Source organism: Cricetulus griseus, chromosome 3 (assembly GCF_003668045.3).
Source record: "Cricetulus griseus strain 17A/GY chromosome 3, alternate assembly CriGri-PICRH-1.0, whole genome shotgun sequence".
Lineage (NCBI taxonomy): Eukaryota > Metazoa > Chordata > Mammalia > Rodentia > Cricetidae > Cricetulus > Cricetulus griseus.
The window spans coordinates 155,514,547-155,527,343 of record NC_048596.1 but is presented as its reverse complement, the minus strand read 5'-3'; the positions used below and the strand labels follow the sequence as shown (position 1 = coordinate 155,527,343).

Sequence of the window (12,797 nt, the reverse complement as noted above, 5' to 3'; positions counted from 1 at the left end):
CAGAGGTACCTAAGGAATTGAGGTAGCAGCAACAGGTGGTGCTTCTTCAGAAAGAAACCTAGCTAGACAACCTATCCCAGGTGCTCAAAACACCTTCCCTTCAGGTATACCCACCCCCAACCAAATCAAGATCAATTAGTTTACACAGCCTCATTTCTTCTGTGTCCTCTCCACATTCTAATCAGAACTCTACAACCATAGCCTGAAGTTTATCAAATACTGCAGTTTTCTAATTAAACTAATAAATGCCCTTCATAATTCTTTGTAGTTTCTTTACAGCCAGCAAAACTCACCTATAGTATCTGTCATTTAAAGACTACTATTAACAAGTTGTTTCTCCTCTGTTTATGTATCAATTTTACAGTCAATAAATATATACTGGTCATCAACTGGGCACCTAAATTAGAAGGTTAACTATGAAAGTATCAAAGCAATAAAAGTTATTTCTCAATCTTTGTCTTCAAAGAGACTTCTAATTGGGGGGACAGGGGGTCCATGTTCAGGAAAATGAGTCTGCTCATATATCTGAAGGAAACTGTTTTGGAAACAGTGAAAAGGCCTACGGAAGTATTTGTCTCTAAGACTGAAGTGATATTGCAGTTATTCTTTTTAGTCATAGCCATCCATTTTTCTGTATATAAAACAAAACAATTTTTTTTTGTTTTTGTTTTTGTTTTGGAAGGGGTCTCACTATGTCACCCTGGCCATCCTGGAACTCTGTGGGGCTGGAGGAGCAGCCCAGTGATAAAAGCACTTGAAGATCAGGGTTCAGGGGGCTGGAGAGATGACTCAGAGGTTATGAGCACTGGCTGCTCTTCCAGATGTCCTGAGTTCAATTCCCAGCAACCACATGGTGGCTCACAACCATCTATAATGAGATCTAGTGCCCTCTTCTGGCGTCCAAGCATACATGTAGACAGAACACTGTATACATAATATATACATTTTAAAAAGAGGAAGGAAAGAAGGAAGGAAGGAAGGAAGGAAGGAAGGAAGGAAGGAAGGAAGGAAGGAGAGAGAGATCAGGTTTCAGTTCCCAGCACCCACATGGCAGCTCACAATTTGTAGTTCCAGTTGCAAGGGATACAACTTCCTCTTCAGACCTGGGGGGACGGGGGTGGGGAAGGGGGGAATGAGGGGGGACACCAAGTATACACAGGGTACATAGACATACATGCAGGCAAAACACTTATACAAATAAATCCTTAAACAAAATATTCTTGCTGGGCAGTGGGGGCACATGCCCTTTAATCCCAGCACTAGGGAAGCAGAGGCAGGAGGATCTCTTGTATGTTCAAGGCCACCCTAGTCTACAAAGTGAATCCCAAGACAGCCAAAGCTACACAGAGAAACCCTGTCTCAAAAAACAAAAACAAAACAAATAAAAACAGAATGAAGAAGAAAATACTTTAGTTGGTAGAATGGTGGTTAGAGCCCAGCAAGTAGAAAAGATGACTAGTGCAAGTAAGAGGAGCAGTTTCCAGTGCCTAACACATGAGTGCACTCTAACTGCCCACATTTAACTAATGAAGACAACTGGAAATGTTTCCAACACCAAGAAATGATGACTGAAGTGACAGGTGACAGTGGACTGAACCTCTGAAACTCTAAGTGAGCCACCACAATTAAATGTTTCCCTTGTAAGAGTTGCTGTGTCTCTTCACAGCAACAGAAACCCTAAGACATGGGGACTGAAACACAACGTGCTAAGAAAACTGCTGTTAAGTTTTGTATCCTTAGCCTACATTCTATGATATGGATTTTCAGTGAGCAGGGAAGGAAAAAGGTAGGAAGGGCAGAAGAACTTTCCCTAAAGAAATTAAGCTTTGTCCCATCCAAGTCACACATACACCCTAACAAATCATTCCAAAAATTATCCATGTAATTTCAGATCTTGTGTGCTACATTCACATGTCATAATGACAAATATAAAAGACAGCAGGACTCTCTCCTCAGCAAAACAACTTCTAGGAAGAGCTCCAATTATCTTTCTGTTTTTTTGTTTTGTTTGGTTTCTTTTTTTTTTTTTTTTTTTTGCTTTTACAGACAAGGTTTCTGTGTGGAACAGCCCTGTAAACCAGACTGGCCTCAAACTCACAGAGATCCACCTGCCTCTGCCTCACAAGTGCTGGGATTACAGGCATGTGCCACCACCCCCAGGGACAACTATCTCTCTTCTTTTTTTTGAGACAGGGTTTCTCTGTGAAACAGCCCTAGATGTCCTGGAACTAGCTCTGTAGACCAGGCTGGCCTTGAACTCACAAAGATCCTCAAGCCTCTGCCTCCCAAGTGCTGGGACTAAAGGCGTACACCACCAACGCCCAGCCCAACTATCTTTCAATTAAGCACTGCACAAAGGGTACAGTTGCTTCAACTGTCATACAATGTACTACCAATCTTCCATTAACTAATTTTAATACATATTTGGATACACATAAGAAATACAACTAATACATACCTGTGGATTTTCCAGACGTTTCAAATATTCTTCAAATGGCCCTTCTATAAACTACAAGGGAAAAAAATATATTAGGGGCCTGGTTCAGTGGGCTAAAGCACGTCTCGATTTTGCAGAAGACCTGCTTTCAATCCCTAGCACTCACATGCAGCAGCACACAACCACCTATATCTCCAGCTCTCTCTTCTGGCTAAGGTATCTGAACACATCTACCTTACATGTACTTACACATACATGCAAGCACATATACATTAAATTTTATTTTTTTCTATTCTGTGGAAGAGTTTCTCTGTATCCCTGGCTGTCCTGGAACTCACTCTGGAGGACATACTGGCCTCAAACTCACAGAGATCTGCCTGCCTCTGCCTCCTTAGTACTGGCAATAAAGGCATGTGCCACCACTACCCAGAAAAAAAAAAAAAAAAAAAAAACTTTTAAAATTAGGAATACTATGTAAGAAACATGCCAAAACAACAACAGGTTTACTTTGTAAAGTTCACTTTGAGTCACGGGGTTCTTATACAAGCCTAGACTTTATCAGCAATATTAAAAGATACTCATGAGTATCTGTATAAATCCTTAATAATAACAATGTAAATATACTAAAGAATTTAAAGGAGAAAAGGTTGCTGGGAAAGATTTCTAGGAAGAGGATGACTCAAAATAAGAGCTAACCAGAACTTTAACACCTGAGCAATCTAGCCAACTGAAGCAGGGCAACCTGGTAGAAAGCTGAATGAGAGGGCAGTTAAGTGGGCCAGTTCATAGAGGGCCCAGAAGGAACAAGACACGACTTTCAAGCAAGACAGAAAAAGCAATTCCAGGCCACTGCAGATGGCACTGTGAACTGAGAAATTATCAAAACAATACTTTCAGAGTAATTTGGCAATCGTCAGTGGGTATAGGCAAAATGAAATAGGTAACTGAGAAATTATTCTAACCACAAAGAGTAATAGGAAATCAGATAATTTCAATGGTGTTGTTTTTTTTTTTTTTTTTTTTTACGATACTGCTTGCTTTGCTTCTGTATCTTGAAATAAGTTTACTCAATCTATACCCAACCACTTTTTGTTTTCATTGTAACAACTACACAAACTTGAAAAAGCAATTTGGTAGTTTGAATGACGGCTTTACCTAGGCTCATATATTTAAATGTTTGGTCTCAAGGCAGTAGAAACCTTTGGAAAGGGTTAGGAGGTATGGGCTTGGAGGAGGTTATCACCTTTTAGCTTCAAAAGCCCATACCATTCAGTTAGTTCTGTCTCCTGCCTGACAATCAGAGTAAGCTCTCACTACCACTCCAGTACCATACCTGCCGCCATGCTCCCACCCATGATGGTCATAAATTCTTACTACCCTATGCAACCATGAGTTCCAAATTAAATGCTTTCTTTTATAAGTGGCCTTGGTCATAGTGCTTTGTCAAAGCAGTAGAAAAGTTAATTAAGTGCTAAACAGTATTCTTATATGGCTATTAAGTTCAACTTTATTTAATTTACAATACTAGTTAAATTAGCAAGAGTGATACACTTAAACACAGAAGTCTTTTCAAGACCCACAGAATCTTTATAGATTGTGAATTCTTTTATAAATTGTATACTATCAAATTTCAAAACTGTCCTAAATCCCAACATGTAAACACATTTAAGTGCCCTACTAATCAGGCACTGTTTTTCCATGAAATGTTTACTTCCAAACCAAACAAACCCTAAAACCTCTCACACCTGGAAGACCTTCATGGTATCCTAACACAAACCTGCATCCAATCTGAGTCTCCTTCCTATGTGCCAAATTCTTAGAGGTCATACTCAACAGAGGCCACACTCAACATTCCTTCCCACAAACCCCTTTCCAATTCTTCCAAAAGAAACAAGGTTATTTTGTCTGTTTTGGGTTTTTTGTTTGTTTTCTTTGAGACAGGGTTTCTCTGTGTAACCCTAGGTATTCTGGAACTCACTCTGTAGACCAGGCCAGCCTCAAATTCAGAGATCTGTCTGCCTCTGCTTCCTTTGTACTAGGATTAAGGTGTGCACCACTACCCAGCTGAAATTAGCAGGTTCTTATGATCAACAATGAACCTTTTTTTAATTGGAAATTCTATCATCTGACCTTATCTCCTAAAGTTATGTTGATTAAATAAATATATGTAAGGCACTTAAAACAACCTGGCATACAGGGTTCAATGCTAAAAATATAAACTATTATCAATAGCCTTATCTCAAGGTTATGACTAATTCTTGGTAATTCCTCCAGATATTACAAACTATTTCACTTTCCCAGTGCTACGTTGCAGCCAGCCACAATGTCCTAATCCTTCCATATCACCAGGTTCTACATTATCAGCTTTTTAATAAGACAAATTTTCAACCAACCTATCTAGCAAGATATACTTCCAGAAATGTATCACTATCCATCCTAAACCAGTGTTCTCAATTGGCTTAAATACAGGGATACAAACTAGCAACACACTAAGAACTTTGCATATGAACACTGAAGTTCTATTTATTGGTAAAATGTCAATATTCATTACCAGTCAGCAGGAGGAAATAGCATTTAAAGTTGTCATTTTATAGAAACCTAAGTCTTAAAATCAGTAACTCATAAATGCTAGAAGGCTTTGTTCCACTGACTACAACTATATACTGAGAAAGTTACACTACATTGCTATACAACATTTTATTAATTATAGAATTCTGGTATGTAATTCCACAATACATCCTAAAAATTAAACATTTATAAATGCCTTTGATAAAAGTAACTTGTTTTTACTCAATTTGTTTTTAACTCACTGTTAATTAACAATCACAGATACCATTATTACCCTCAATACCTATGCCCTTACCAAGTCAAATAAAGCTCACAAACTTAGGTCATCCTTCCATGCCTCAGAGGTCACAGTGCCTTAGCCATCATCAACATGCTCTAAAGGAACATGAAAAAGCCTAGAAAATATAACAACTGAATATGCTTAAGTATTTTTACATCCTACACTAATGTTTAACTGGGTGTCTGCAGAGGTCAGGATGTTAGGACTCATGAAATAGGGAAGGGAAAAGCCTCAAGGAAAAGGGATTGTAGAACAAGTAAGTGACTTCAAAGAGGAGGTAGGGAATCGCTGAATAAGAGCAAGGGTATTACAAAGAAGAGGTGGAGGGTAGATTAACCAAAACTACAGGTATTTTAAAAGGCCTTAAGGAAAGCCAGGCATGGTGGCCCACACCTTTAATCCCAGCACTCCCAGAAGCAGTGGATCTCTGTGAGTTCCAGGACAGTCAAGGCGATTATATAAACAAAGTGTCTTGGGGGAAAAAAAAAAAAAGCCTCAAGGAACCCTTACTTTGTAAGACAAATTTTTTAAAGTTTATTTTAAAAGGAGCTATCACACGCATGGTGGACAATTATGCTCTCAGAAAATACAGTTCTATTATATGTAATTCTCAGTACCAGGCATGGGGTAGGTATCACCCTTAAAAGTTATTAGTCAGGGAGGCTTCAGGGGCCCCCAAAAGAACACAGACTATTACTCAGCTCTTCACTGTGTACCAGAACTAGATGGCAAGACCATACTGTTGAAGACACCACAAATTTTGATTGGAGCACACAGGGAAATCAAGCTGGAACTGACTGGGAAACTTCCTCTCTGCTGGCTAGCTTTCATAATGCAAGGTGTTATTAGGCTGTTGGGAGAGGAACTACAATGGCCTTTCTAGCCCTGAACCCTGCATGCTACAATATTGGCCTGCCAGGCAAGAGGTACCCACTGGTCCAATAAAGGCATGACTGTTTTAGGGATAACCAATTGCTTTCTGATAGATGAGTCCTGCTCCACTGGAAGGAGTTCATTGCTTTTGACTAAAAGTATGGCTAGGGAGGGCAGTTGTTGGTTTCGCTAAATCAACATGTATTAAACCGCTATACTTATAAAGACTTGCGTTTGTTTTTGTTGTTGTTTTGATGCAGGGTTTCTCCGTGTAGCCCTGGCTGTCCTGGAACTCACTCTGTAGACCCTGCCTCTGCCTTCCGAGTGCTAGGATTAAATACCCATATATTTGTGCTGTCACCCTGGCTCAGAGAACCTTCTTTTATGCAGGGGACAAAGATCAACACATAAGCTGTAAAAGTGTTGAGAGTGAGTGACCACGAGTGATCCAATCTATATCCACCTCCCCATCACCTAAAGAGAACTAAAAGAATGTGATTTGAAGGATGGAGAGGAATACTAGGAAACACTGTCTTCTAAACACAACATACATTTGTGCACTCAAACTCATAGAAGCTGTGGTTATTCACACAATAGAACTAGTCAAAATTCAGCATAGATAGGGGAAGGGCTCACAAGACCCTACTCTAGCTGAGAAGCTACTTGGTAGATTGAGGTTGACAAGGCAATGTACTAGGGGTGAGTCCAAGGGGAACAGCTATGATCAAATTACAATGTATACATTTATGAAATTCCCAATGAAAAAAAATTCTTAAAAAAGTGTAGATTGTGAAATACCCACTAGAACATTTCCAATGGTCAAAATGTAAATGCAAATGAAAACACCATCATAACTGAATTTAAAAATTACCGCTTCAAATTTCTCTCTGTTCTCTCGAAGGTAGTGAATACAGGCCATTCTAACTTCCACATGGCGAGACTGAGAGTGCAACACCTAAAACAAAACAAAACAAACAACCCATTATTAAGCATTTTGTTAAAAAACAGACTTAAGTTACAAGCTAATGCCTTTTTTCACTCAAAATTATGTGGGAAAAACTTTAATCCTTACTGATTCTAACCTCTTCCTCTGAGCAGTATGACATAACACATTGTGGATTGAATGTGAAAGCCCCATAGGCTCATGGATTTGAATGCTTGATCATGAAGTAGAATTATTTGAAAGGATTAGAAGGATTAGGAGCTGTGGCCTTGCTGGAGTAAGGCTTCAGAAGTCCATGCCAAGCCCAGCATTGCATGCCTAGCCCCCAGATGTTGATGTAGCTCTCGGCTACGGCTCCACAGCCTCCCTGTGTACCACCACACACCCCCACCAAGGTGATAATGGATTAAACCTCTGCAACTGTCAACAAGCTCCCAATTAAATGCTTTTTCTTTCCTAAGAGTTGCCTTGGTCATGGTCTCTTCACAGCAATTGAACAATGACTAAAATATATAAAAATAATACTTTATAAGCCTATTGTCATGGGGGGGGGCATTTTGAGACAGGGTTTCTCTCTGAGGTGTAGCCCTGGCTGTCCTGGAACTCGCTCTGGCTTGAACCCAGATGCCAGCCTGCCTCTGCCTCCTGAGTGTTGGGATTAAAGGTGTGCACCACCACAGTACCTAATGTCATTCTATAGAGAATTTGTCACCATTTCTCCTGAGGTCATGAAAATCACTCCTTTGAATACACTGCTGTACCTGAGAGGCTTTCCTCTGTTGCCAGCCTTCTACAGTAACTTTGCTCCTCACAGAGAATAGAAGCCCTGAGAACTGATCTCAAAATAAAAAACTGAAAAAAAAAAAAAAAAGGGCTGAAGAGATGGCTCAGTAGTTAATTTAAGGTCACTAGCTGCTCTTCCACAGGACCCAGGTTCAATTCCCAGTACCCACATGGCAGCTCACAACTGTCTGAAACTCCTGTTCCAGACACACACATACATGCAAAGCACCAACACACATAAAATACAAATGAATAAATTATATTTTTAAAAAAAAGAATTGAAAAACAGTTGGAGCTGGATGTGGTTGTGCACACCTTTAGAGGCCTCTGGTTTTAAGGCCAGCCTGGTCTACAGAAGAGAGTTCCAGGACAACTAGGTCTACACAGGGAATCCCTGCCTCAAAAAAAAAGAGAAGGAGGGGGGAGTGGAACAGACAGATAGGAGTATCACTCAATGGTAGATCATCCAGCACATAAAAAGCCTTAGTTCAACCCCCAACACCAAAAGGAAAAAGTCCTTATCAGTAACAGCCTTATTTGAAAATATAAGTCTACTACTGTTTCAAAATAATTATGTGTAACTTTATCAAGCTTACAAAATTCAAAATACCCAAATGGGCAGCCATGCTAAACTAAGTGATGTCATCCCAAGAGGCTGTGGATTTGTTCTTAGATATAAACCCAGGGCCAACAAGATGGTTCAGCTGTTAAAGACCTTCACCAATTTGATCCCCAGGACCTGGTGGAATGAGGAACTCCCACAAATGTCTGGCTTCTACACATACAAAGTGGTATGCTCAAAGACACACACAAGCCGGGCATTGGTGGCACAAGCCTTGAATCCCAGCCCTCTGGAGGCAGAGGCAGGTGGATCTCTGTGAGTTCGAGACCAGCCTGGTCTACAAGAGCTAGTTCCAGGACAGCCTCCAGAGCCACAGAGAAACCCTGTTGGGGGGCGCGGGGGGGGGGGGGGGGGAAGAGGGGGGATACACACAAAAATTAACAAGTAAGCACAAATAAAATCAAAGTACCAACCACAAAGTAGTTCAGATCTCTCATTGTTGCCTCCCTAAAATAATCAATTCAACAAAAGAAAAAATTCACTGGAATTTTATCTTTTATCAAAATTTGAACTCTGAAATGAAACAAACTAAATGTCTCATCAAATGGTAGTCCCCAATACTTTCACCACACTTAAAGAGAATAAAGTAAAATTACTCTCTACTAATATGTACCTCAAATAAAAGTATTCCCAGCACTCCAAAAGTTCAAGGTTAAAACTCACATCCCATATCACCACCCATATACATTTGAAATAACACCTCCAACTGTCAAGACCTCTTCTAGTTTTAAGGGTTACATACAACTCCAACTGAGTCACCCTAATGGTAAACTGAGGCAAATTCAAGGAGAGGCCCCAGTGCACATTTTATAACCCTCTTGGATAACAGCCAGGGCTCATTTATACAAGAACCACAGATGCAACTTCCCCCGATAGCCAGCATACTCTAACAGCCAACAGACCAAAGATGTACTCCTTGAGGTTAGCTTTTCAATTTACCTCCTGGTTTTCAGCTTAACTAGGTAAACCTTCCTTACAGTCTTAGCACATTATTAAAAAGTAGCCTTATACAGTCTAAGCTTCCTTCAGCACATATTTGTAAAATCACCAACTGGTTTTTGCCATTTCAAAAAATTACATTTGGCAATCTATCTTTCCTAGAAGCTACATCAGACACTGTTATGAATCAAGCAGTATTAATATGAGCCACAATGTCATCCGATCGGGCTTTCCTGCCATCAGCAAAGCGCCTCCAGTGTTAAAGCCATTCACCTAACAACAGGTGGCAAACAGAGGTTACTAAAGCTTGTTTCTCATCAGTAACAATATCAGGAATATCTATTTTTTCCCTCCAATTAACAAAAGCTTCAGAATATGGCATCAATCTGAACCTGATGCTCAGATGCAAAACTCATCAACACCCACAAGTGTAGAATATTGTTAATTTATTCAGCCAAAAGAAAGAAAGCAAGGTTTAAATGACAACTCTTCAAATAATAAATTACCTCTCAAGTCCTGGACACTCAAAAGTCACCGGTCTGATATATTCATACATGAAAATAGGCTAAAGGTAGAAGCTTTGAGACAAGGTAGTGATAAACACTGGGAAAAGCTGAGACACTGTTTTAGCAAGTCCTCTAAGAGTGCCCTATTTTTAGCTCCATAGCTAGGAGCTGATTCAGGTCAGGCTTCCTGCAGGCCCAAATCCACAAGTGTAAAAAAAAAGGAAGAGCCTATCTAAATCAGGTAATCTGAAGGGAAAAGACTATTCCCAAGAAGTCTCGTCCCTTCCTTTTAAGACTGCTACTTAGCTTATTGACTATATACATATTTATACATACATATACAAAGCTAGGCTCAATATACTCAAATTAAGTCCCCAAATTTTGTAAAGGGTGGTTCCTTTAGACTAACCTAAATCCTGTGACAAAAGACAGGGCTTACCCGTATCAATGAATTCTTAGTGCAACTAGCTCCTGCCCATTACATGTGCACAAACTGGGTCCCTTACAAGCTTCTATTCTCTTCCCCAGGGATCCGTGGCATACATCATGGGCAGAAACACACCCGTAAGCTTCAATTTAACTAGGACTTGGATAATTCAACTCCAAACATTAACCTCTATACCACCTTCCTACACAAACTTGCTAAAGCTAGCACTGTATAAACAGACTTTACTGAGCTTCTTCTGCTTCTAGAGGTGTTAAAGAGTCCAAGAAGACTGAGACAAGGAAGCAGAATCTTCTCCATCTGGAAAATTCACAAATGGAGCAGACTGTTTACTTTCTAACAGTAAGGACTGGGGTGGGTGTGTAAACACCCCACCCACATTGGAGCTTCCTAATTTTCTGAAAATGAGAGAGGTCTTAACAAACTGAAATTGAAAACGGTAGGTTGGTTTGGGAATTAATACAGAGAATGTTTCAATGGACATACCTGTCACACAATGCAAGGGTCTCTCCTTTTTCCTAGAGACAGGGAACTCACTTTGTTGACCAGGCTGGCCTCATACAAATCCCCCTACCTCTGCTGCCCAAGTGCTGGCAAGGAAGGCTTGCACCACCACACCCAGCATGCAAGGGTCTCACGTTTTAAAATGCTCTATACTTACACATTTTGGAACATACATGGCCTGGTGATTTTAAAATAGAAACCTTAAAAGCTGGTTAGCACACAAAAAAGCTGAGAAAAACGAAACAAAATCATTAAAAACTCTAGTTTAAGCAAAGGAAAGCAAACTGTAAAAGGTATGAAGTACACACCAGAGCAGAACTGTGAAACTATGCTTAATCCAACTACTTTAGAAGCTAGTTTTCAAATAGAGGATGGGTTTTGGTGACCCCACACCTACAATATGGTTACACAACATGGAGAAAAGAGCTTTCTCAAACAAAAACTCCTGAGTATCCTTTCCTGGAACTCCTCCCACTTGCAGTTCTATCTAGATTTTTTTTAATAAATGAGCCTTCTGGGGAATAATTCTTACCGGGGGGGGGGGGAAGGAGGGGAGATATGCCTAGACTGAAAATCCCCAGTTAATGCCGTCCTATTTTTAAAAAGACTATTAGAAGAGTGAATTCTTTAGTACGCTTTCCCTGATTCTCACATAATATAGCGTGGGACCTACTCAGATAGTGACTGAGACGGCCCTACACAGAAAGATTGCTTTCCTTAAACTCCAAGTTGGCCTCCTGCTTCGGCGTGACACTGGTGAGACTGACTACCCCACATTCCAAAGTCCAGCAGCAGAAAAAAATGTGGTCCACCGGTATCGCTGGGCGCAGCACCTCCGAGTAAATACGCGCTTCGCTGGTGCGAACCAGGAGCTGCTAAAAACCGAGCGCAGGTGAATGCGGAACACAACTCAGAAAGAGCAAGTCGCCGGGTCCCCGGCAGTCACGCTGCGAGCAGGCCGCCGAGATGTCCTCGAGCCCGTCCCGAGCCGACGTTACAATGGGCCGCTGTGACGACAGCGAGTCCCACGCAGCCCCGCCGGGGGCGGCCAAGGCAGCTGCGGGTGGCGGGTCGCACCCAGCCCCGCGCCCGCCCCGGTCGGGCCCGGGTCCTTTACCTGCTCAGCCACAGCCCGGAACAAGCACGAGCCGTCCTTGGCGACCAATTTCCGATACAAGCCCAGTTTGCGCAGATAGGCGTCCATGGGCGTCGCATCCTCGAGCGGCCCCGCGCCGCCCCGGTCCCCGCCGTCGGGCGCGCCGACGGCTGCCTCCATGTTGCCGGTCCGCTGCAAAGTGCGCGGCGCGGACTAGCCCCACATGGCCGCGCCGCCGGCTGCTCGACGCCCCGGCCTGGGACGGGCTGCGGCTCGGGCTCGGGCTCCGGCGCGGACACGGCGAGAGGCGGCAGGAAGCGGCGGCCCGAGGCGGCGGCCCGCGCTCTCCGGGCGCATAGGGGAGCCCTGCCTAGTGCATGGCCACCCGCACGCGGCCGCTCCGCGGAGGGACACGCGCCTGCGGGCCGCGAGAGCGAATTAGAGAAAGCCCGGGGGTCGCCGCCCCCACAAGTTTCCGGGTCCCGACCGGCGTGAGGCGAGGAAAAGCTCCGCCGGCGCGCGCCACCGGGGCGGCTGAGGTTCAGCAAGGCCCGCGTCTGCCACGCGCGCGCCCCACGACGAGAGACGAGGAGAGCCCGAGAGAAAGCCGCGGCCTCTCGCTTCCCCACCTCGCGGGAGGGCGCCTGAGGGGCGGGGAGCGGGAAGGGGCGCCCGGCGGAGGGCAGCAACCTCGCAGCCTAGAATTTGTTTTCGCTTTCAGCCCGCAGCGCAGAGGATGACGGGAGCTGTAGTTTGAGCAGCGGCAGGAAGTCGGCGTGCAAAGGGCGGGGACGCCTGGGC

At 42.9% G+C, this 12,797-nt stretch overlaps 1 protein-coding gene across 2 annotated transcripts in view; it reads right to left on the bottom strand.

The window, feature by feature from the left end:
- Positions 1 to 12,319, bottom strand: part of Otud4 (OTU deubiquitinase 4) — a 46,681-nt gene extending 34,362 nt beyond the window's left edge. The window contains exons 1-3 of one of the 2 annotated variants that reach the window (XM_027404889.2): positions 12,018 to 12,319; positions 7,030 to 7,113; positions 2,459 to 2,509 (exon numbers count right to left, since the gene is read on the bottom strand). In XM_027404889.2, coding sequence (XP_027260690.1) covers positions 2,459 to 2,509; positions 7,030 to 7,113; positions 12,018 to 12,176 — 294 coding nt within the window. In that variant the 5' untranslated portion in view covers positions 12,177 to 12,319. The remainder of the gene's footprint in view (positions 1 to 2,458; positions 2,510 to 7,029; positions 7,114 to 12,017) is intronic. The other variant, XM_027404888.2, reaches the window with a different exon arrangement.
- Positions 12,320 to 12,797: the final 478 nt, after the last annotated feature.